The sequence below is a fragment of the Bison bison genome, unplaced genomic scaffold (assembly GCF_000754665.1).
Source record: "Bison bison bison isolate TAMUID 2011002044 unplaced genomic scaffold, Bison_UMD1.0 scf7180017864145, whole genome shotgun sequence".
NCBI lineage: Eukaryota > Metazoa > Chordata > Mammalia > Artiodactyla > Bovidae > Bison > Bison bison.
In genome coordinates, this window is record NW_011494717.1 from 9,982,226 (window position 1) to 10,007,237 (window position 25,012).

At 40.8% G+C, this 25,012-nt stretch overlaps 1 protein-coding gene across 4 annotated transcripts in view; it reads left to right on the top strand.

Annotated features, from left to right (window-relative positions):
* The window catches only part of BRE (brain and reproductive organ-expressed (TNFRSF1A modulator)), a 474,306-nt gene that overhangs the window by 368,455 nt on the left and 80,839 nt on the right, over positions 1–25,012 (top strand). For all 4 annotated transcript variants that reach the window (XM_010840665.1, XM_010840664.1, XM_010840666.1 and 1 more), the window contains 3 exons: positions 6,188–6,287; positions 10,839–10,909; positions 13,756–13,838. In XM_010840665.1, coding sequence (XP_010838967.1) covers positions 6,188–6,287; positions 10,839–10,909; positions 13,756–13,838 — 254 coding nt within the window. The remainder of the gene's footprint in view (positions 1–6,187; positions 6,288–10,838; positions 10,910–13,755; positions 13,839–25,012) is intronic.

A 25,012-nucleotide genomic window follows, 5' to 3' on the forward strand; every position in this document is an offset into this window, starting at 1 on the left:
TTGATGATCCAGCGGATGTTGGCAATTTGATCTCTGGTCCCTCTGCCTTTTCTAAAACCAGCTTGAACATCAGGAAGTTCATGCCATAAGGGTGGTGTCATCTGCATATCTGAGGTTATTGATATTCTCCCAGCCAATCTTGATTCCAGCTTATGCTTCCTCCAGCCCAGCATTTCTCATGATGTACTCTGCATATAAGTTACATAAGCAGGGTGACAATATACAGCCTTGACGTACTCCTTTTCCTATTTGGAACCACTCTATTGTTCCATATCCAGTTCTAACTGTTGCTTCCTGACCTGCGTATAGGTTTCTCAAGAGGCAGGTCAGGTGGTCTGGTATTCCCATCTCTTTCAGAATTTTCCACAGTTTATTGTGATCCACACAGTCAAAGGCTTTGGCATAGTCAATAAAGCAGAAATAGATGCTTTTCTGGAACTCTCTTGCTTTTTTGATGATCCAGCAGATGTTGGCAATTTGATCTCTGGTTCCTCTGCCTTTTCTAAAACCAGCTTGAACATCTGTAAGTTCACGTATTGCTGAAGCCTGGCTTGGAGAATTTTGAGCATTCCTTTACTAGCGTGTGAGGTGAGTGTGATTGTGTGGTAGTTTGAGCATTCTTTATCATTGCCTTTCTTTGGGATTGGAATGAAAACTGACCTTTTCCAGTCCTCTGGCCACTGCTGAGTTTTTCAAATTTGCTGGCATATTGAGTGCAGCACTTTCACAGCATCATCTTTCAGGATTTGAAATAGCTCAACTGGAATTCCATCACCGCTACTAGCTTTGTTCATAGTGATGCTTTCTAAGGCCCACTTGACTTCACATTCCAGGATGTCTGGCTCTAGGTGAGTGATCACACCGTCGTGATTATCTTGGTCGTGAAGATCTTTTTTGTACAGTTCTTCTGTGTATTCTTGTCACCTCTTCATAGCTGTGAAAAGAAGAGAAGTGAAAAGCAAAAGATAAAAGGAAAGATATAAGCATCTGAATGCAGTGTTCCAAAGAATAGCAAGGAGAGATAAGAAGGCCTTCCTCAGCTATCAATGCAGAGAAATAGAGGAAAACAACAGATTGGGAAAGACTAGAGGTCTCTTCAAGAAAATTAGAGATCCCAAGGGAACATTTCATTTTCATATTAGTGTAACTCTAATTGTTACTTTAACCCTTGAGAGAGGTGGGTCTTTTTGGAGTAGTAGTATCCCCACTGTACTCAGGGGAAAGTGGAGAAGGACCAAAGAGAGCAGACTTGGTAGAAGCAAGAACTGCAGTTGAAAATCAGTGACCCTTCTGGTTTTCTCTGGTGCTAAGTCAACGTTTTCTTCATTTTTATTTGGCCTATAGGTAAGACCCCACAGGAACAGAGGGGAGTTACTATTTCATAATAGGTTAAAAACCCATTGTCCCAAGTCAAGCTTGCAGACAGGTTGATTGCCTGCTTTTTTCCATGCCAGAATGCCCCAAAATATTTCCTTATGCTATTGATTGTAGCCAAGTCAAGTCTTCAATATTAGAGACGCTTTGAATATTTGCAGACCGAGCAAGGTCCACAGAGGCTCAGTTAGCTGTATTTGCATGGAAACAATAATGTTAGTACATAGACAGTTCTTATATTTGACTTTTAGAACCCAAGGAGGACAGACTTGGAATTGTTTTTCTGGCTACCTTTGGGTCTGTTTACCTCCACAAAAGGTGGAAAGGTTTCTCCAGCTCTGGCCTTGTCCTTGTCATTTCTGTCCATGGACTCAGTTTCAGTTCTATGAATTATCAGCTAGTTTCATGTTTCATTGCATCCCATAAGGAGATAGAAGGTACTTTCTCATCAAAGCAGCCCTTTTCACCCTCTCCTCTCAAGTTCAGCCTGAGACCCTGGCACACCAATTTAGTTTTTCCATCTTTTAACCCACCTTTCTCCCTGAACTGCTCCAGAGATCAGAAGAGTCAACAGCCCCAGTGGTCCCTTTGATGTCCCCATCACCCTGTCCCTAGCCCCTACTCAGCCACAGAGTGGGTTAGCGAGGCCCAGCTTCTCTCCAGCCAGCCCTGCATTCCTGAGAAGAGCTGAGTGAAGCTGGGCATGCCTGCAGAGAGGGAGTTTTCTCTTGTACATGCTCAGCATAGTATTTTTTGATTCATGAATATTAAAGGATTTGAGATCACAAGGCCTTACCTCCTCCATCTTGCACCCTTTGAAAACATAATAGCTCTTTTATTTCATGGCACTTGACTTTGTTTATTCAGCACGATCAGGGCAGCATTCAGGCTATAGCAAGCCTGTTAAATATTTACCCATGAGGCGGATATTTATACATGAATCAGCAGCACTTATCAGCATGCAATGCTGGAAGTCAGGTTCAGAACTCTCATGGGCTGAAAAACTACTGAGTTAAATAAAGAGTGCAGCGAGTTTCCTTTAAGAAATCAACTCTGATTTAAAACTATCCTTTGTAGTATCTGAAGTGCTTCACACATTGAGGCTTCCTTCCCCTGCACAGCTAAGTCGTTCACAATTGAACATGACAGAGTGGTTGGTCCATCACATCCGAGATGCAGTGAATCTGGTTGTTTGACCATCTGGGTGTGAACAAAATCTGGAGGAATGCTTGCCCTGCTGCCATGTGGAAAGTTGCAAAGGGAGATGAGCTGTGCAGCACTGTGCTTCTGTGGTGGTCTGAGTGCTTCTGCTGCTGCTACTGCTAAGTTGCTTCAGTTGTGTCCGACTCTGTGCGACCCCATAGACGGCAGCCCATCAGGCTCCCCTGTCCCTGGAATTCTCCAGGCAAGAACACTGGAGTGGGTTGCCATTTCCTTCTCCAATGCATGAAAGTGAAAAGTGAAAGTGAAGTCTCTCAGTTGTGTCTGACTCTTTTCGACCCCATGGACTGCAGCCCACCAGGCTCCTCCATCCATGGGATTTTCCAGGCAAGAGTACTGGAGTGAGGTGCCATCGCCTTCTCCGCTGAGTGCTTCTAGAAGCCCTTTAACCTCATTGAAATCCTGACCCCGCTCACTGGTAGTCACCCCCAGTGTGTCTTTCCATCCTTGCAGCCCTTTCAAGATTATACTCCACCCCCACTTGGGTGGCATAGTGGTAAAGAACCCACCTGCCAATGCAGAAGATGTAAGAGACATGGGTTTGATCCTTAGGTCGGAAGGATCCACTGGAGGAGGGCATGGCAACCCACTCCAGTATTCTTGCCTAGGAAATCCCATAGACAGAGTAGCCTGGCAGGCTACAGTTCATGGGGTGGCAAAGAGTCAGACACGACTGAAATGACCTAGCACACACCCCCTCCCCAGGGAGGTGCATAATTCAGCAGTCACAGCAGCCTGGACACTAGCAACAGGCTTCCCTGAATTCAGATCCCAGCTGTACTATTTCCCTGTTGTGTGACTGCAGGGAAGTTTCTTCTGCTCTCTGAGCCTCAATTTCTTCACTTGTAATATCACAGTGATGATTTCCACCTCATTGAGTTGTAGAGAGGGTTCAATTAGATAATGGGAAAGCACCTAGCGACCAGAGTTAGTTCTTGATAATCACAGAAGCAGGGTGCAGAGAGATGGCCCTGGCAGTTGAGCAGCCGGCCTTTGGGTTTCTCCAAACCTCTGCTTCTTTCTATTGTTATAGGTAATTTTGTTAAAGGCTGTATCTCAGAAGCAGAGAGAGAGATTCAAGTTGATTTTTCACATACTGTTTTTACTCATTGTATTCAATGTAGTGAATGATTTAAAACTTACTCTGTAGTATTTTATACAGATCAAAGTCCAGTGCTGTCAATTCCAGGGAACTATCCAAATCATTTGGTTGGGGGGAGGGGGTGTCGGTTTATTATGCTAAAGATTGTTTCTCTAAGTAACCTATGAGAAGCCTGAATCTTAGTATTCTGTTATGCAGATATTTCACCAAAAACCACAGGCTATAGATACTGGATTTATTGTTCTCGTAATTTAAAATTTTCTTCTTAATCAGTTTTCCATCCTAATGGAACCATTAGACCCTTGGAGTGAGATGCGCACCCTCTGTGTACTTCTGCGTACGTAAGAGGAAACAGAAAGCCTTCCTCTAGTTCACAGAAAGTCACAGGAATTTTCCTAGCTTTCTTCAGAGTTGAGGCTAAATCTCGTCTAGTGTCTCTTCAGAGAGTAGCAAATGGAAATGACGTTCTTGCTAATTCTGTGCAGTTACAGGGTGTATGTGATTCATGAATGTCATACTTAGTCAAACGCTGTCTCAGAATCTTCTCAGTTGTCAGAGTAGTGCGTTTTACTTATCTTCTGAGGAGGCTAAGTCAACAGTGAATGTTTCCACTCTGTGTTGAGTTACTTGCATCACCTGAAATTTTGTTTCTTGGGATTTTTCATTCCCATAAATAAACATAATATTCATTTTTACCTAAAAAAATTAATTTCAGAAATCTGTAGTCAACAGAGTGACAGGCTGGTCCTGGAGTCCTTTAGCTAGTTACAGATATTATTCCACAAACTCTGTGAGTGTGTGTGCGCTCAGTCACTTCAGTGACCCCATGGATGTTAGCCCACCAGACTCCTCTATCCTTGGAATTTTCCAGGCAAGAATGCTGGAGTGGGTTGCCATTTCCTCCTCCAGGGTTCTTCCTGACCCAGGTATCGAACACGCATCTCCTGCACTGCAGACAGATTCTTTGCCACTGAGCCACCAGGGAAGACCACAAACTCTAGACTGAGTCTCTCTGCTCTAAACTATTTGAGAATGATTTTCCAGACTGTTATTGTCAAATATTTTGTTTCCATTTACAATCTCATTACTGTGGGGACTTGGATAATGGATAATCACAGCATTAAGGGATTGAGGAGTCTTTTTATATCCTGTTTTAAAGAAATGGTTTACGGGGGTCATAGAAATATACACATTAAAATAAAATTCAAGTAAGAAAAACAAATTAGGACCAAAGAAGAGTAGGACAAAAGATGAAATCAAGATTAAGAATGATATACAAAATGCATGCTATAATGTTCTGAACAATTTTCTTAATAATTCTATGCCAGTTAATTTAAACTGAAAAGAGAATCTCCAGGAAAGTTCTGGAAACTGTTTCTAGATCAGCAGTGTGTCTCAGTGCTTGGATTGATGATTTTTTACTGTCCCTTCTTGTTTAGATGAATCGAATGTCAGCATTGACTGATTAGTTGCTCACTTTCTACCCATATTGGCCCACAGACTCCAGACCAGTATTTCAGAAAATGCTTAACTGCTTAACACCATTTAAAAATTGAGAGCTTAAATCATCTGGATTTCTGGCTTCAGTTGAAAAATTAGGATCTGATGAGACCAGGCGTGTGTTCCTTACATATTAGAAACCAGCCGAGGCTGAGCAATGGGAGCCCTTCCCACTGTGTGCAAAATCCCCAGACCCTACCTGGTTCTCTGCACTCATTTACAAAACCTGCCTGGGTTGCCTAACCACCGGGGTGACTGCATCCCCTTCTCTCAACCACCTACTTCACATGGCTCAGTGGTAAAGAATCCACCTGTAATGCAGGAGACGTGAGTTCGATCCCTTGGTTGGGAAGATCCTCTGGAGAAGGAAATGGCAACCCACTCCAGTATTCTTGCCTGGAAAACCCCATGGACAGAGGAGCCTGGCAGGCTATGGTCCCTGGGGTTGCAAAAGAGTCGGACACGACTGAGCAACTTTCACTCACTTCACTCACAAGAATAAGAAAACTAAAGTCCAAAGAGGCTGCTCAAGGCTGCCAAGCCGTGAGCTTCACAACTAGTCCCTTTGGTTCTCTATAACACTGGCACATCAGTTCAACATTTAATGAATGACGTATATTTGCTTGGCTCAATTATGAATTGGGCATAATTAAGAGTATAAAAGTCTGTGTTTCAGTAACAGGTACAACCCATTCGTGTTGGTAAGACATTTACCTATGCCAATCAAAATATGCTTATCTGTACTTTTGTGATAGGATCATGAGTTGTCATTAATTGTTAGTTGTTTGTTATGTGAAACGTGAACATGCTGCTGTAACAAAATGGATTAAAATATAGAAATGGAATCATAAAGTGAAGCACCTAATTTCACCCTCATTGATTCAGGCAGTTGGTGGGCAGACTTGGACAAGAGAAACCAAGTGTGTTGGGAATGTCACGTAAGTTGCTTGAGCCCTAAGAGAAGTATCCACTGTACTCTTGTCCTTTCAGTGCACTTGGCGGCTCCTCGGCTCTTCACATCCCAGCTTTTCCAGGAGGAGGCTGTCTCATTGATTATGTTCCCCAAGTGTGCCACCTGCTCACCAACAAGGTAAAAGCAAGTCCCCTGCCTCCCCAGCCTTGTAAGGCTCCTTCCTCCACTGTCATTTCCCCAGCATCGTGGTGCAGACGCCATCCTCTCCACCCGGTCTTAGTTTCAGCCTCCATCTAACATGGCCTTTCCTGCTCTGAATAGATTTCATCAGTTTCTCTCCCACTTTGTTTGCCCTCCTTCCTTTTCTAAGGATTCTGACCTCCCTGTTCCAGTCTTACCTTCATCTTCTTTAAAATTGGAGGACAATTGCTTTGCAATGTGTTGTTTTCTACCATACAAAAACTTGAATCAGCCATAAGTATATGTATGCGCCCTCCCTCAAGAGCCTCCCTCCCACCTCCCCCACTCACTCACTCCTCTGGGTTGTCATAGGCACTGGGTTAAGCTACCTGTGTTATACAGCACTTTCCCACTAGCTATCTGTTTTACATGTAGTAATGCATATCTTTCAATGTTGCTCTCTCAATTTGTCCCCCTTCTCCTCTCACTGTCTCCACAAGTCTGTTTTCTATGTCTGTGTCTCTATTCCTGCCCTGCAAAAAGGTGCATCAGTACCATTTTTCTTGATTTCATATATATGCATTAATATGCGATACTTGTTTTTCTGACTTACTGTACTGTAAGTTTACAAACAGGCTCTAGGTTCTTCTACTTTACTAGAACTGACTCAAATTGGTTCCTTTTTATGGCTGAGTAATATTCCATTGTATATGTATACCACAACTTCTTTATCCATTCACCTGTTGATGGACATCTAGGTTGCTTCCATATCTTGGTTGTTGTAAATAGTGCTGCAGTGAACATTGGGGTACATGTGTCTTTTTCAATTATGGTTTTCTCAGGGTATCTGCCCGTTAGTGGGAATGCTGGATCATATGGTAATTTTATTCCTAGTTTTTAAAGGAATCTCCATATTGTTCTCTGTGGTGTCAGTGTCAATTTACATTCCCACCAACAGTGCAAAAAGGGTTCTCTTTTCTCCACACCCTCTCCAGCATTTCTTATTTGTGGATTTTTTTGATGTTGGCCATTCTAACTGGTGTGAGGTGATACCTTATTGTAGTTTTGATTTACATTTCTCCAACAATGAGTGGGAGAAGGCAATGGCACCCCACTCCAGTACTCTTGCCTGGAAAATCCCATGGATGGAGGAGCCTGGTAGGCTCCAGTCCATGGGGTCGCTAAGAGTCGGGCATGACTGAGCGACTTCACTTTCACTTTTCACTTCATGCATTGGAGAAGGAAATGGCAACCCACTCCAGTATTCTTGCCTGGAGAATCCCAGGGACAGAGGAGCCTAGTGGGCTACCCTCTATGGGGTTGCACAGAGTCAGACACGACTGAGGCGACTTAGCAGCAGCAGCAGCAGCAACAATGAGTGATGCTGAGCATTTTTTAATGTGTTCATTGGCCATCTGTATGTCTTCTCTGGAGAACTGTCTTCTTAGGTTCTTCATCTTTTAAATATATATCTTCTTATTCTTGAATTTCCATTATGCCCTAAGTTTTTTCTTCTTCTTATGGTTTAAAAAAATTTCAACTCTTTCATTTCCCAATTATTATGTTCGTGTGTGTGTGTGCCACTAGTTAATATCACAGTGATCCTGTCGAGCGGCTCTCATCTCTTTCTGCTTTTCTGTACAGCACATTTTAATAGTTGGTTCCTGATTCTTCCTGTCATGCCCAGGAACAGTTTGCCAGAGTCCTGCTTGTTGGGACAGGGTTTCCAGGTCAGATTGGCTTATAGCCAGATTATACGGAGAAGGCAATGGCAACCCACTCCAGTACTCTTCCCTGGAAAATCCCATGGACAGAGGAGCCTGGTGGGCTGCAGTCCATGGGGTCACAAAGAGTCGGACATTTACTGAGCGACTTCACTTTGACTTTTCACTTTCATGCATTGGAGAAGGAAATGGCAACCCACTCCAGTGGTCTTGCCTGGAGAATCCCAGGGATTCTGGAGCCTGGGACGGATTATATGGAGAAGGCAATGGCAACCCACTCCAGTACTCTTCCCTGGAAAATCCCATGGACAGAGGAGCCTGGTGGGCTGCCATCTATGGGGTCGCACAGAGTCGGACATGACTGAAGCGACTTAGCAGCAGCAGCAGCATCCAGTTATAGCCAGATTATCTAAAGCTTTCCCTTAGCTGCGTTAATGAGCCTTTACACTGGCAAGTAACTGAGCTTACACTATTGGTTCTTATCAGGTATTTCTGCAAGTATAGAATATACTTGTTAATGTCCAGCCAACTTATTTAGCTAAAAACTGGAGCTATTAGTCCACAGACGATACTTTCTTTCTTCTCCCACATGGACTTAGTTTGCTTAATTCGCCAAATCCTATTTTCTTTGCTTCTGTTGACTTGTTCACAATGGCTTGGAAAATAAATCTTTTGTTTGTCTCTTTCATTCAAAAGATAGCTCATCTCTATATAGAAAATGCTTTAGAAATATAATATTTCAAAGTCTTCAGTATTATTTTTTAAATGTCAAAGGAACTGAAATCTGGCAACTCTGCAGTCTGTGGGCTTGGCACAGATTCTAGGGCGTTTAACTCTCACGGAGTGGTTGCTGTTCATTGGACCAGATTCCCCCAGCCCCTGCCCTCCCACAAAACTGATCAGAGGACAGCATTCTTACTTACAGTGTAGGTTTTACACTGCCTTCAAATCTGTGTCCCAGTATTATAGAGAAAAATGCAAATTTGGTCTTCCAGAACTGAGAAGAAAAGCCTTTTTAAAGCTCTCCAATTGAGATTAATTTCTAGTCATACATTCTCCTCAAAAAAAATTATAATACCATTTTCTCAGAAATACAAGAATCAGTCAGTTTTTCTTATCTGGTTCCCTTTCATTAATTTCACTTGTCTTTCAAAATTGATGTTCTTCTGCTTGCTACAAACGAGGACAGTATGGGCTGCTTTTAGAAACAATCTCTTCAAATGAATTTCCATAATTGCATTGGAATCTATCTTTATAGCCAGTTTTGTTGTGGGTTTCTGTTAAAATGGTTTTCTGTTTTTAAAATCAAGTATACAGAACTGTTTTCATCCCCTTTTTAAACAAAGCCACTTAAGCAAACTTATCATCTGTTTTTCTTTCCCCAAAATAACATTTCTGATCCTACGTTGAGCCTGCAAAGCAAGCACTGTTTTTATAAATTGACATAAAACCCCTATTATATAAATAGAATTGTTTTACTTTTAAAGGGTACAAATGGCTATCAGTACCAATTGTGTCAAGGTTATTTCAAGCACTTTATCTTGAGCTTTTGTTATCCATGGAGACTCAGTGTGGCTACAGCCAATATAAACTATTTGGGGGGTCTTTTTCTCCCACTGTTTCTTTCAGCCATTATAAAGACGTTTTATGAGGAAGGTATTTTTGCGTTAGAAACTGATGGGTAAATGACTAACTTTCAGATGCCTAGCTTAATGAGTTCACAATTTTTTTTATAGAAACTGTCACTTGGTGTTAAGAAGGAAATATAAAAAGGCAAAATCGCCTGTTGTAACACTCCTTATTCTGAATGTTACAAACCTAAAAAGAAATAATTGAGCATTACTGTCCTTTTCAATAGGAGTTGTAGTTCAAGATAATCAATTAGGCCCATTTGATGAGAGGAAACTCTTCTTTATGGAGAATGCCAGCTGTTAAATGAGATAGAATGAGAAAATACAAACATACCATTTTTCAGGCCTCAGTTGAAGTAATTGATTCAGACAAGGATCTCCAACAAATACTAAAACCATTAAGGAACTTGATCTTCACATGCTTCGAGGAGTGTACCCCTGGATTACTCATTTTGGCAAAAGGGAACCATTCCCTTACAGTACCGTGGTCTGGCTGACGTCAGCTTAACCAGTGATCAAACTCAGTATCACCTAGGAAGTTTTCTTGCCAAAAATGTTTAACCTGGATCTAATCACACCTTTAGCTCTAACTTCCAATTCATAGGAAATACAGAAGGTAGAGAAAAAAGGAAGGAGACAATCAGAGAGTCTAGAATGCAGGATAAGACAGCCCAATCTCTAAAAAGTCAGTATTAGGCACACACACTCACATCCCAGGAGGTACTATTATTCTATAGTAAAAGACTTTCTAGATTAAATGCCTGATCCCTGTTTATATCCTTGCTTTTTTTTCAAACATATTTTGGGGACAGTTGGGAAGTTTGGAAAATTGTCAGGGTACTAAATAAATTCAGAGAATGAATTACTAAATTTTGTTGAGTGTGATAGCAGTATTGTGATTGTGTAGGAAACTGTCTTGTTTTTCAGAGATGCATGCTGAAGTGTTCAGGGGCACACTGTAATGATGTCTCTAATTTCTTCTGAAACATTTCAGCAAGATTGATTGACAGGTTGATAGATAGGTAGATGGCTAGATAAAGCAACTAGACAAAATATTCACAGTTATTGAAGATAGATGTGGGAATATGGGTGTTCATTTTACTATTCTTCCTACTTCTGTGAATCTTGGAAATTTTACATGATAAAGCATTTAATAATTCCCTACTGTACTCAGCTGTGGGTTCGTGTTCCAGGTGCAGTATGTGATTCAAGGCTATCACAAAAGAAGAGAGTATATTGCTGCCTTCCTCAGCCACTTTGGCACGTAAGTTCTTCATTAAGACCATAAATCAGTGATGCCCTCACATCCTGAGGGGAGGGCTCAATGAAGAAAATAGCACTTAGTTCTTCCATATGATACCTTTCAGTGCTATTTTGGTTCTTCCTGGTGTGTTGCTCATACTAACGCTCCCAGAAAGACATTTTTTTCAGCTTTGTTTGGCAAATAGAGTCAAATATCTTCCCTGGAGCAGCCACATAACTAGCCCGGAACACCACAGTCAAAGTGGTTGCCATACCTGCTTCTTGGTGCACTCTTTACAGTCTACACAGTACTTTCACCTCCGTCATCACACAGTGGTCATGAGGTGAGCCAGGTGGGCATTCCTGGCACATCCTACAAAGAAAAGCCTATAAAACTTGACCAGTTCAGTCACCTGTGGAAGTCTCAGAGATGGCTGGGGCAGGAACCCTGTTCCTCAGAACTCAGGTCTCCTGATAAGACTCCCACTCCCCACAGGGCCGCAGAGATTCGGGAAGGAAATCTGACTTAGACACCAGTGCCATGACTCACACTTGGGATTAGTGTGTTGGAAGAAGGCCCTGCGAGGGAGGAGGGCAGTGTGTAGCTGCAGTCCCAGGGTGGGCGTCTCCTCTGGCCACCCACCCTGTGCTCTGGCCCTTTCCGTCATGCGGCCCGTGCTGGCTGCTCTGCAGCTGTTTCCTTAATGGTGGCAGAGCCCTTATCAACCTCCCACTTAGGGCTTAGCTTGGGGGGTGGTGGGTGGTTACCTTTTCCTCACAGTCTCTTTAAAAGGTGGAGCACACTCTGCCTAAGCACTAAGCATTTTAGTGCTCTCATTAACTCCCACCTCATTCCAGAGAAGATGTGTATATTAAAATTTTAAATCAGTAACTGAAGAAATTAAGATAAAAGGAATGAGAAGATGAAATCAAGAATAAGGTTAGGATATAATTTTTACGAATGTGGCATAATTAAAAGAAAATTTCTGACTCCTCAAGAGAATTTCAAGAAATTTTCTTGTTATCCATCGTGGAATTTCTCATATTGCCAAAACAGAGTAACGATATCTAAACAGCATAACTGTTAATGAGTCTCTTAACACTTAAGGTATTTTTCAGCTTGCTTTATGCGCATTTTGAGAAAGTGTTTATGATATGAACAGTGCTTAATAAATAACTCTGTTAGTCTTCTCATTTTTGAGTAAGATTATTTTTTGTGTATGTTACTGAAAATGAAGATATTAGCACAGTGACCAGCAAAGCCGCGTGTGTGAACCTCAGGGGCATGTGCCTCCCCTCACTCCAGTGGTATTCAAGAAAAGGGTGAACAATTGCGTTTACACATGTTAACAATTCTTTTTAAATCTCATTCTATGTATGCACATTTTTGTGTTTTATTACACATATAATATAGTAGTACTTGTCTACAACTGCAAAATCATATACAAATACTACCATATACTGTACTATATGCATGATGAGAAGGATTCTGTCAGTGCTTGTTTTTGCTTATGGGGTGCAGTATCTAAAAAGTTCAGATATCAGTGTTGTAATATTGAGTAAATTACATATCCAGAAAAGAAATACAAACTGATGAATAAAGTTGTTGACTGAAGTCAGCAGACTTTAATGATGTGTCAACAGTCTTTGAGCAAATCACTCAACCTTCAGTGTCTCAGTTCCTTTACCTTCACAGTGGGGTCAACTGTTCCTTCCTACTTAAACCTGGAGGCCATCAGTATTAATGGTCTGTTTAGTCTGACTCAGCCAGGGAGAAGGCATTTCTAAGGGCAGCAAAGGTCTCCTTGTATGGATGAGAGAGAAAGTTATCCTTGGCCTCTCTGTGTGGTTAGTATTGGCACATTGTGGCCGTGTCACCTGCTGTACACTCAGCTCCAGAGGGAAATGGGGGAGAGGAGCCCATCAGAATTCAGTCTAGGCCCTTCTGTGTTCGGACACTGTTCTCCTTTGACACAGGAGGTATGCATCTCCCATCTGAACCCCACATCCACCCTGCTAATGTTGCTACTTTGTCTTGAGCCCAGTGGGGAAGATCAGGGGACACAAGAGAAAGGACGCCAAGTACTTTGGAAGATAGTCATCTATAATCCTGAACTTAGTAATATTGTCATTGCTTGTGACTGTTCAGTACCTGAATGAAAGTGAGACTGGACAGTCACTGTATAGACCTGGGGTCTTTGCTGCCCTGACTTCTTCATTTGTCCTTTTGCTCATCACTAGTGACTAACATTCGGAGAAGGAAATGGCAACCCACTCCAGTATTCTTGCCTGGAGAATCCCAGGGACGGGGGAGCCTGATGGGCTGCCGTCTGTGGGGTCTCACAGAGTCGGACGCGACTGAAGTGACTTAGCAGCAGCAGTGACTCACATTTGCATAGTATTTTGTGGATTGTTATTGTTGTTCTCTCACTAAGTCATGTCCAACTCTTTGCAACCCCATGATCTGTAGCATGCCAGGCTTCCCTGTCCTTCACCATCTCCTGGAGTTTGCTCAAACTCATGTCCACTGAGTCACCGATACCGTCTAACCATTTTATGGGTGGCCTTACTTGTTTTTCACAACTCCATGATGAAGTTTGCACATATGATTATATTTGTTTTACAGATAAGGAAACTGAGGCTCCAAAGGCTAAGTGATTTGCCAGAGGTCATAATAGTAAAGCTGTAATTCAAACCTAGATGCTTTCATTCCAAATCCCACATCCTTCCTATGATAGCACTCACTTGTCTTAAATGTATCTTGGATTCAATAACCTTGCTTTATGAATATATTCTTTACTTGGTTCCATCTCTTTGATACCTTGTTTTTATGAAGGTTTTTTGTCTGTGTGTGCTTTTATTACTTAGGGGTGTTGTGGAATATGATGCAGAAGGCTTTACAAAACTCACTCTGTTGCTGATGTGGAAAGATTTTTGTTTCCTTGTACACAGTGAGTATACTTTTGCTATTAGCATGTCAACAAACATTTCTGAATGCACTAAACCACATGTAATAATGAATATAACAGCCTTTAGTGTCCTGACTTAGTTCCTTTTACTTTAGCATAAGTGTATTTACTGCATGATCTCAACCAGGTATAATTTGCTACTTGGGGGATGTATGGTAGTGTCTGGAAACGTTTTTGTTTGTCATGATGGTTAGGGGACCAGGGCTGGCTTTGTTGTTCCTGCATCAGTGGGCAGAGGTCAGAGATGCTGTTAAACACCCTCCAGTGCACGGGATAGGCCCCTAAAGCAAAAAGTTATTGAGTCCACAGTGTCTGTAGTGCTGAATTTAAGAAACCCTGTCCTAGAGAGGAGTCTTCCCCAGTGGTGCTAGGAGTAAAGAACCCACCTGCTAATGCAGGAGACGTAGGAGACGCAGGTTCGATCTCTGGGTCAGGAGGATCCCCTGGAGGAGGGCATGGCCACCCACTCCAGTATTCTTGCCTGGAGAATCCCATGAACAGAGGAACCTGGTGGGCTACAGTCCATAGGGTTGCAAAGAATCGGACACCCCTGAAGCAACTTAGCATGCATGCATCCTAGAGAGATTTCTATTTTCTAAGTATCTTTCCACATTCAGGCCTCAAAATCTTCAAGATTAGTCAAAGTGTAGGGCCTTGATCATTTGGTTATCATTCTTACTTTTTAAGGCATGGGTTCCCAACCTCTAATTCATGGACCAATCCCTCCTGTTAGATCAGTGATGGCATTAGATTAGAAATACAGCACATAATAAATGTAATGCACTTGAATCTCCCCGAACCATCTCCTCCCTGCCCCCAGTCTATGGAAAAATCGCCTTCCACAAAACTGGTCCCTGGTGCCAAAAAGGTTGGGGACCGCTGGCTTAAGGTATTTCCCAATAGTAACTGCCTTGTCGGGCAGTGCTTCATATGGAGCTCCTACTCTGTATAACTAGTCTTACATGGGACCATCATTTCAAATGCGTCTGAAAAGTGCAAGCATATTGTCTACATTAATTATATGCACAGAAAAGCAGAGTTGGAGAGGTGACAATTTTCATCTTGGGTGTGCCTCTAACTAATTATATGGCCTTGTTCAAATTGCTGGGACAAGCCTCCCCCTGCTTTAGTCTCCTCTTATGTCACTGGGGATCGGGTTGTTAAGTCCTATAGAGACATCAGCAGACGGAGCTTATCCTGCAATATAGGACCAGGTGGAAGACGGAGTCCCAGTCAAGGCCTCCTGGCACTCTCCTCTTTGCTCACCATCTTCTGTGGCCCTACCCAGCTGAGCTGTATACTAGTGCTTCCAGCTCTTTTGATTCTGACCTTTTGTATCACAGCTTTGGTTTTCTGTTCTGAGTGTTAATTCCTTTCTGAGATTTCACTTCCTATTTGCCATGTCCGCTTTGCCCCACCATCTTGATCCTGTGATTCTGTGATTCTGTTTCTAGCTTGGTAATCTGACCCTAGATCCTGTGTATATGCTTGGTTTGTCTTTCATGACCCTGGACAGCTGCCTGGGAGATTAGTCTGGTGTGTTTCCTCTAGGCCGGCTCAGCAAGAGGGGTCTGTAACCTGCCACAAATGGTGGTGGCTGTGGGCAGAGGCCTCCCAGAGGAGCTGTGAGAGAAGGATTCAGAAGGAGGGACACATGGAGAGACAGTTAGAAACAGTAAATTACCAAAGTGGCGTGAAATCTCAACAGTCTTCCTGAAAACTTACTTTGGTCTCCTGGCCATGATTCCACTTTCAAAAAAGATGTTGTTCAGTCACTAAGTTGTATGTATCCAACTCTTTGCAAGCCAGGCTTCCCTGTCCTTCACCATCTCCCAGAGTTTGCTCAGATTCATGTTCACTGAGTCTTTGATGCCATCCAACCATCTCATTCTCTGTTGCCTCCTTCTCCGCCTGCCCTCATTCTTTCCTAACATCAGAGTCTTTTCCAGTGAGTCAGCTCTTCCAGGTGACCAAAGTATTGGAGATTCAGCTTCAGCATCAGTCCTTTCAATGAATATTTAGGGTTGATTTCCTTTAGGATTGACTGATTTGATCTCCTTGCAGTCCAAAGGACTCTAAAGAGTCTTCCCCAGCACCAAAGTTCAAAAGTAAAAATTCTTTGGCACTCAGCCTTCTTTATGGTCCAACTCTCACATCTGTACATGACTACTGGAAAAATCATAGCTTTAACTATACGGACTTTTGTCAACAAAGTGATGTCTCTGCTTTTTAATATGCTATCTAGGTTTGTCATAGCTTTTCTTCCAAGGAGCATCATCAAAAAAGATGATGTCAGGTCATACCAGATATATGGAAAAAAGAAATCCTTGGCACTGATCTTTCTCGCTGTGTTTTCCACATGGGACTCAAGAATGGCTGCTCTGGTGGTGCTGGCCGGAGAGGTGTTCAGAGACAAAAGAGCGCCCACCTCTCAGTTCCTGTTAGCTCTCTTCTCAGTGTGCTCAGTGTTACAGCAATTCCTGTTCCTTAGGAAGCTCTACTCCCCAAAGAATATTTTCTGCATAGTACAGTGTCCAGTATTTCTTACAGCTCCTCTATCTTCCTTTGTCGGACATGCAGAATTAAGTCCCAGAGTCATATTTTCAAAGTTACAGTTTCATTTAGTTTTGATTACTTCTTCAGAAACATAGAACCCCCAGACACTCATTAGAACAGGTACAGGGACCTTGAGGTTTGTATAATTAACTCTTTCCAAAGTGTTTCCTCAGGCTCTTACTCCTTTCTTCCCCAGCCCATTTGCTCCCTGCTCTTAGCATCATGGCCACATTCTTGGCTCTTTGGCAGGTAAGATCTTATACAGACAAGGGACAGAATCAAGGGACTTTGATGCTATTTACTACTTAAATAAGTTATTTCCACCCTTTTGCTTCTTATATCTAAAATGTAGGACTTGCTACCTCATCAGAGTGAAACTTGGTTGTTGTTGTTCAGTCACTAAGTCCTGTCCTGCTCTTTGTGACCCTATGGACTGCAGCACACCAAGCTTGATTAGGTAATGCATTTTATTCAGTCATACTGTTAAGCATCTGAAACTTACCTTCTTTGGGAAATAGCTGCTTGCTAGGTTTTAACCCCCAAGGGACTACTTGTTGCTTTTGTTCTTGACATGAAGATGGGAGTTGAATATGAAGTGGCAGAGACTTAATGATAGAACATTGCAGTGAATTATTCTGAGACCCCAAGAACATGAAAAAGAAAGAAGTGCCTAGAGATGGAGCCAGTTTTCTGTGGCTGGCTCACTAATTCATGGAGATTGAAGAGCTGGCAGGACACGAAATAATGTCTCTGATCTCCCCCACCCTCTGTTCTGCCCAGGCCTGGGAAGAAGACTTTTGAGAGGATAGGTGCTGGCAGGAATTCTGAGCCTTTTGGATGCTATAGGAAAGAGGCACTGTTCTCTTGAGGCCAGTGGCTCTGACCTCAGCCTTTGCCAGAGCGCGGAAGCAAAAATGCCCTAGGGGAAAACATTGTACACATTCTTGGATCTCTCAGGAGACACTGCAACTTCCTGGCATTCTGGTGGTTCCAGGAGTGGGAGCTGTGGCCATGATTATGGCCAGGGAGTATTTTTATCCATTTATTCCTTCTTTCCTTCCTTCATCTAGATCAGTATATCACAAGATTTGGAACCACAGCAAGAGCAAGTACTTGCTCTCATTCAGAAACTGTTTTCAGAAAGGTTTCCTGGTCACCATCTAAGAATTATCTGTAGTGGTTAAATATGTAATTCTGTATTTGTCAAGCTGTTTTTACCTCTGGAGGTAGATGCGGTCTTTAAACCAGCAGCTTTTCAGAATGCTGGGCGACAAGGGAACCAGAGAGCAAGGCATAGTAATGCAGAACAAAAGTAACCACTGGGGAAAATTGACTCTTGGGCCCCTGTCAGCCACACTGGACGGAGGGCAGCTGCCTAACTTCACAGGGTTGCTGCTTGGAAGCAGAGGGTATTAGGATTGTGACAGAATGAGAAGCTGTCTTTTCCCATTACCTGCAATCCCTGTAAATGACCCTTTGAGTCATTCAGCCTGGACCATAGGCCTTCTCTCCCTGCAAAACACCTATTAGATGAAATCTGACTGTTTTAGGTGTTCCATTTCATTTCATCTCTGTGCCTAACCCAATCAATTTAGCCCAATGCAACTGAGTTCTGAGTTTATGGAGAACCTGCTGTGTGCTCAGTATTGTGCTACGTCCCAGAGGATATAAGTAAATAACTCAGGCTTGACCTTAAGACAGTTAGAGTCTACACAAGGGTTGACTGCCTACAGCCTATGGGCCAAACTCCACCCTCAGTCTATTTTTATATGGCCCTCGAGCTGAGAATGGTTTTTATGTTTTTAAAGGGTTGTTGAGGAGGGATGAGAAGAATATGCAACAAAAATGATAAAGTCTCAAATATTTACCCTTTGACTTTTTACAAAGTTTGCCAACCCCTGACCTAGTTAATGAGACAAGAGATCAGATAAAGGTGAAGTATACTGATATGCATTTTTTAAAAGCAAATATTTTGTGAGCTTGCTTACTGTATACAAGGCACAAAGTGATATATAGCCCAGAGAAAACTTCATGTATTTTATATATGAGAGAATTAGAAAGACACCCTCCCTAATGGAGTCTAATAAGAGAAAGAGACAATAAAGAAGTAAACTAACAAATATATGTTACAAATGGTCATAAATACCATAATGGAGCAAAACAGAGGGCTTTGAAAGAGCTTAAAAGGGGAGCTGTTGTTAGGATGGTCAGGGAAGCCTTCTCATAGGAGGTGACAATTCAACTGAGACCTTGATGAGCAGTTATTCAGATTCAGGGAGATTTCAGGTGGGGAAATGTCAGCTTCCGCAAAGAGCTACAAAAGGCAGTAAAGAATTCTGCATGCGCCCAAGTGGCTGGAGCACAGTGAGCAAGGAGAGAGTCATACAAGAGAGGTTAGAAAGAGAGTCAGGGCTGGGTACGAGTGCCTCACAGGCTGTATGTATCAGGATGGAGTAGCAGGTGCTTGAAAAACAATGGTTTAACCAAAATAGAAGTTTATTTCTTTCTTGTGTATAAACAAGCAGTCCAGGGCAGGAATGACAAATCCAAAGGACACGTGGGACCAAAATTCCTTCAGGCTTTATCCTCTATCATCCTTTGGTGTGGTTTTCTTGCTTAAAGTCCAAAAAAGCTGTTGGAACTCTAACCGTCACATCCATTATCCAAGTAACAGAATAGATAAATGATGGAAAGAGGGTGCAGACCTTCTCGTTTACTGAGACTTAGTTCATATGGCCTCAGCATGTGTGCTCAGGCAGACTGGGAAATGTAGTTCTTTTTCTGGGGCAACAAATGCCCAGCTAAAAATCAGAGTTCTTTTAACTTGAGTGAGAAAGAGAGAATGGCTATTGAGTAAGCAACTTCTAGTCTGTTTCAATCCAAGGAGAGGAATTTAGATATAGGTCAGATTTCTGTCAGAAAATGGATGGCACATCACACAGGTGGTGGTGGTTTAGTTGCTAAGTCGTGTTCGACTCTTGAGACCCCATGGACTGTATCCCGCCAGGCTCCTCTGTCCATGGGGATTCTCCAGGCAAGAATACTGGAGTGGGTTGCCATTTCCTTCTCCAGGGGATCTTCCCAACCCAGGAATCGAACCCAGGTCTCCTGCATTGCAGGCAGATTCTTTACTGATGGAGCTATGAGAGAAGCCCCATTACATCTCAGGGGTACCTAGGGAGAATTCAGTGGAACCAAAAGGGCTGATTAGCCACAGCAATAGGGAGTCATGACCTTCCCTAGGACCCCTGGGGTGAGAGGAGAGTGTGGGTACCAGAAGCTGGAAAGAACTATAGTTGTTGCTGTAGGAAGGGGTTTTCTGGCAGGAACTGGGGACGGCCTTTCATTGAGGAGTGTGGATACTACTAACAGATGCAGGAAGGATTATTTCTACTTTCAGTTCTGTCTGTTTTGTTCTTAGGTACATGTCCATTCATAATTGTTTCATCCTCCAACGTTTTGACCTTTTTATCATTATGAAATATTCCTCTTTGTCTCTAGTGATATGTCTGAACTTAAAGTCTATTTCATCTGATATTAATAACCTGCTCTAGCTCTATTTTGTTTATTGTTTGCTTGGTATACCTTTTCCAGCTCACTGCTTTCAACCTTTTTTTTTTTTCCCTAAATGCCTTTAAATCTAAGTGTGTCTCATAGATAGCATATGTTTGGGTTTTGCTTTCGTATGCATTTAAAGAAACTCTGCTGTTTTATTAAGATAGTTTACTCCATTGACATTGTATGTAATTGTTGGTATGGTTGGATTGGGGGCTGCCATTTTGATATGTTTTCTCTCTGTCTCATTCTTTTTTTGTTCCTCTTTTACTGCCTCATTTGTGTCAAGCAGAATTTTTTAGTGTACTGTTTTGATTGTTGATATTTCAGCTACCATTTGGTTGTTATTTTCGTAGCAGTCTTTTCTAGATATCTCAGTATGCATCTTTAGCTGACCCAGTCTACTTCGAGATTAATGATGACTTGATTCTGGTAAAATATAACAATTTTGCCCCTCTGCCTCTCCCTTTATTGTGCTCTTATTGTCATATATGTTATAGTGATATGTGTCACTATGTAAATACAACAGTACAGCTTTTTGTATTATTGTTATAAATAATCTTATATTTTTCAAAAAAAATTAAAAGAAGGTAATAATTTTCTTTGTATTTTGCTCGGTCCATTATTTAAGGTACATCTTAGTAGGACCTTGTTACTCCATTTCATAGTTGTAGTAGAGGCAGAGGGAAGTGGCAGGGTTTATTTTTTCTAGCAGATGATGAGTTTTTACTCTGATTTTTTTCCTTTATTTTAAATAATTAAAAGTTAACACAGTTTTCTTTTTTTTTTTTTTTTATTTAACTTTACAATATTGTATTGGTTTTGCCATATATCAAAATGAATCTGCCACAGGTATACATGTGTTCCCCATCCTGAATCCTCCTCCCTCCCTATACCATCCCTCTGGGTTGTCACAGTTTTCTTAATATACTTTTCGTATTTGTTTTTATCTGTCTCTTTCCATTCATTCATTACTTTTAAGCTTACTTTTAAACTGTTCAGAAAACAGTTATTTTACTTTATAAAGAGCTCAGTTTCTGGTAAGTTTTTTTTTTTTTTTTTAAGCTAGAGGAGATTGACATCTGCAGACTAATTTTGCTAGTCATTTAAATAATTCTTTCCTCATAGGCCTGTAATCAAGGCCAATAAGCTAGAAATCAGGACAGCTTTTGAAATTTTAAGTAAAAATCAGAGGCTTCTGTTTATTGTTGCAAATGCCCCTTCCAAGCTCTGATTGTGTTAGGCTGTGTGATTGCTGGTCTAACCAAGGAAATTATTTACATTGATGTATCACTGTCTTTTCACCACTCAAGGCAGAGCTATTAAAGTGACAGCTACTCATCTCCTGAGCAAAGTGGTGTGAACTCATCTCTTTGTCACAGAAACAAAGTCTTGTAGAATATTTAGCAGCAGCAAACAAGATAGCTACTAGATAATTTAGTAAAACCCCAACTGTGCGGTTTCCCAAACCTACTTACTTTTTGAATACAGATCACATTTTTATATAAATAAGCAGATTTGAAGAGTAAATCAGTCAACAAAGTGATTAAAACTAGGATATGCATGAGAATTCATTTCAAACCAGATTTATGAAAAGTGTAATATAATTTTAGAATTAGTATACTTAGATCAGGCATATATCAAACTTCATGATTTAATTTTATCATTTTGGTAGAAATAATAACTATCAAAGCAACAAGAACTAAAATTGATTATGAACAAAAGGCGAAACCAATCAATTCTCTATACTGTTCAAAATGATTTAAAAATACAGAAAAAGATAAAATCTGCTATCTAATGCAAAATGCCTTTTTGCTTTGATTAAGAGAACTATGGGTCTTTTAGATACTTTAAACATTTGAGTTAATTTTTATCCTGGACTTCCTTGAAAGTGGTTAGCTCTGCTGGGCAAAGTGGTTTTTGTCTTTTGATTACACACACAAACACACCCTATTCAAGGTTTACAGCTCAAATAACTCCAATCCTTTAGAAACCACTATCACTATTTTGATTCAGATTGAAACTTCTGTTTCATGTTGAGAGTTTACTTCCAGAAAGTCTTTTTTTTTGTAATTTCTGACAATGATCTGAGAATTGTTTCATTAATTTTCATCTGGAATATTCTCTTCATTAGATTACCTTGTGAGACCTTTTCAGTGACTTTAAAGGACTTGTAAGGAAAGAGGTTGTGAATATCAGGTCAGTTCAGCTCAGTCGCTCAGTCGTGTCCAACTCTTTGCGACCTATGGACTGCAGCACGCAAGGCTTCCCTGTCCATCACTAGCTCCTGGAGTTTACTCAGACTCATGTCCACTGAGTCAGTAATGCCATCCAACCATCTCATCCTCTGTTGTCCCCTTCTCCTCCCACCTTCAATCTTTCCCAGCATCAGGGTCTTTTCAAATGAATCAGCTCTTCACATCAGGTGGCCAAAGTATTAGAGTTTCAGCTTCAACATCAGTCCTTCCAATGAATATTCAGGACTGATTTCCTTTAGGATTGACTGGTTGGATCTCCTTGCTGTCCAAGGAGCTCTCAAGAGTCTTCTCCAACACCACAGTTCAGAAGCCTTAATTCTTCAGCGCTCAGCTTTCTTTATAGTCCAACTCTCACATCCATACATGACTCCTGGAAAAATCATAGCTTTGACTGACAGACCTTTATTGACAAAGTAATGTCTCTGCTTTTTAATCTGGTGTCTAGGTTGGTCATAGCTTTTCTTTCAAGGAACAAGTGTCTTTTAATTCCACACGATTCCAAATACCTTCTTATATATGTTATAGTATTCTTTCCAACTGTAATTATTGGATTAGTGCAATTGCTAAAGTGAATTTATCTGATTTAAGAAAGGTCATGAAAACTCAGTGTTTTTAACTTAAAAATGTTTGTAACTGCTTTTGAATTAACAAATTATAACACAACAAGGCACCTAACTCAATGAAAGAAAGGACTCATTTTACAGAGAGTAACTTTTATAGTATCAATCTCATTTAGTCTAACCTTTCCTTAGAATTAATTTTGAGATATTATTGAAACATGGGCATTATTTTGGTGTAAAACTTGTGGTGTTGTTGAAGATAATAGTTATGGTAACAGTAGGTAGCAGATATTAACTGTATACCATGCTCCAGACACTGTTCTCAATATTTGTGCATATACATATGTGTGTGTATGTGTGTGTGTGTGTGCGTGTATATATACATATATATAAAAAAATATATAGTTATTTTTCCTCTTCATCCTTCTGAGGATAATTACTAGTAGTTCCCCATTTTACAAATGACAAATCTGTGGCACAGAAAGAATAAATATATTCACTGTGACAGAGTTGGGATTTAAATCCACGAACCGATTCCAGAGCTCATATGAAAATGAACTGCATTTCTACAATGGCTTCATGTCATTGGTTGGCAGTGTCCCCACAAATGTGATGAATGTTGCAAGCCTTTGGAGTTTTACAGAGAACTGTGAGTCCCAGGAACTAAAGTAAAGGGTCAGTGTCCATCCATGCAGTGGGAGATAGGCATGTAGTGTCTCATCTGCCAGGAACATGGGTGAACATCTCACCAATGATGTTACTGATTTGAAAGCAGTGGGGTATAAAACTGGTGTTGCTCCTCAATGGTGGTAACAGTTTGTCCAGCTGTGATCCCCTGTCCAGTGGCACAGGTATATTGGCTCAAGAAGGGTTTCACTCTGTGGCCATAGGAAGACAAAAATAAGTGGTTTAATTAAGGAATTACCAGCTCCTGCAGCCACTATGAAAAACAGTATGGAAGTTCCTTAAAAAACTAAAAATAAAATTACCATATGATCCAGTAATCCCCCTACAGGGCATATAGCCAGAAAAGATAAAAACTCTTAATTCCAAAAGATATAATACATGCATCCCAATGTTCATAACAGTACTATTTACAGTAACCAAGATATGGAAGCAACCTAGGTGTCCATCAGCAGATGAGTAGATAAAGAAGATATGGTATACATACAAAATAGAGTATTACTCAGCCACAGAAGAGAATGAAATATTGTCATTTGCAGCAACATGGATAGACATAGAGATGATCAAACTAAGTGAAGTAAGTCAGACAAAGACAAATATTATATGATATCACTTATTTGTGAAATCTAAAAAAATAATACAAATGAACATATTTAGAAACAGAAACTCATACATAGAAATCAAACTTAGGGTTATCAAAGCAGAAAGGGGGAAGGAGATAAATTAAGAGTATGGGATTAACAGAGACACACTATTATATATAAAATAGATAAGGGTTTTTACTGTATAGCATAGGGAATTCAAAAACTTGTAATAACTTATAATGGAGAAGAGTGTCAAAAGAATGTGTGTGTGTGTGTATGTATGAGTGTGTATGTGTGTATCTGAATCATTTTGCTATATACCTGAAACTAATACAATATTGTAAATCAACTATAGTTTAATTTTTTAATAATGAAGATTTGGAAAAAAACAAACCAAAATGAATAAAAAAGAATTACCAGTTCCTAATTATTAAAAACTAGATTTAAGCTGTTGAGACATAGTGAACGTGGTCAGTTAGAATGGTTCATTATATAAAGACTTTGCAAACCTACAAAGTCAAATGTTATGTGAGCCAAATAGGCAACATAGATGGAGTAGCCCAGGTTCTAAGACAAGAGGGTGTGGTAGGAACTGTGGCAAGCTGCAGACTCCTTTACATGATTTAAAAAACTTTTAATATATAGAGTACAATGCAAGCATTTCTGTGGGCTTGATCTATCCTGAAAGTCTATGAAACTTTTTTAAAAAAATATTTTTTAACACTTTTTATTATAAAAAATTTCAAACAAAACACAAAAAAGAGAGAAAAATATAATGAACCCCCATGTACCCATCATCCATATTGCAATTTTGTCTACCTTATTTCTTTTTTTTTAATTTTCTGAAATATTTTGCAGCATATGTGAAATATGATCTCACCTATAATTCAGCGTGTATCTCTAGCAGATAAGAAAATTTTCAAAGAAGATGTAACCAAAATAACATTACATCTAAAATT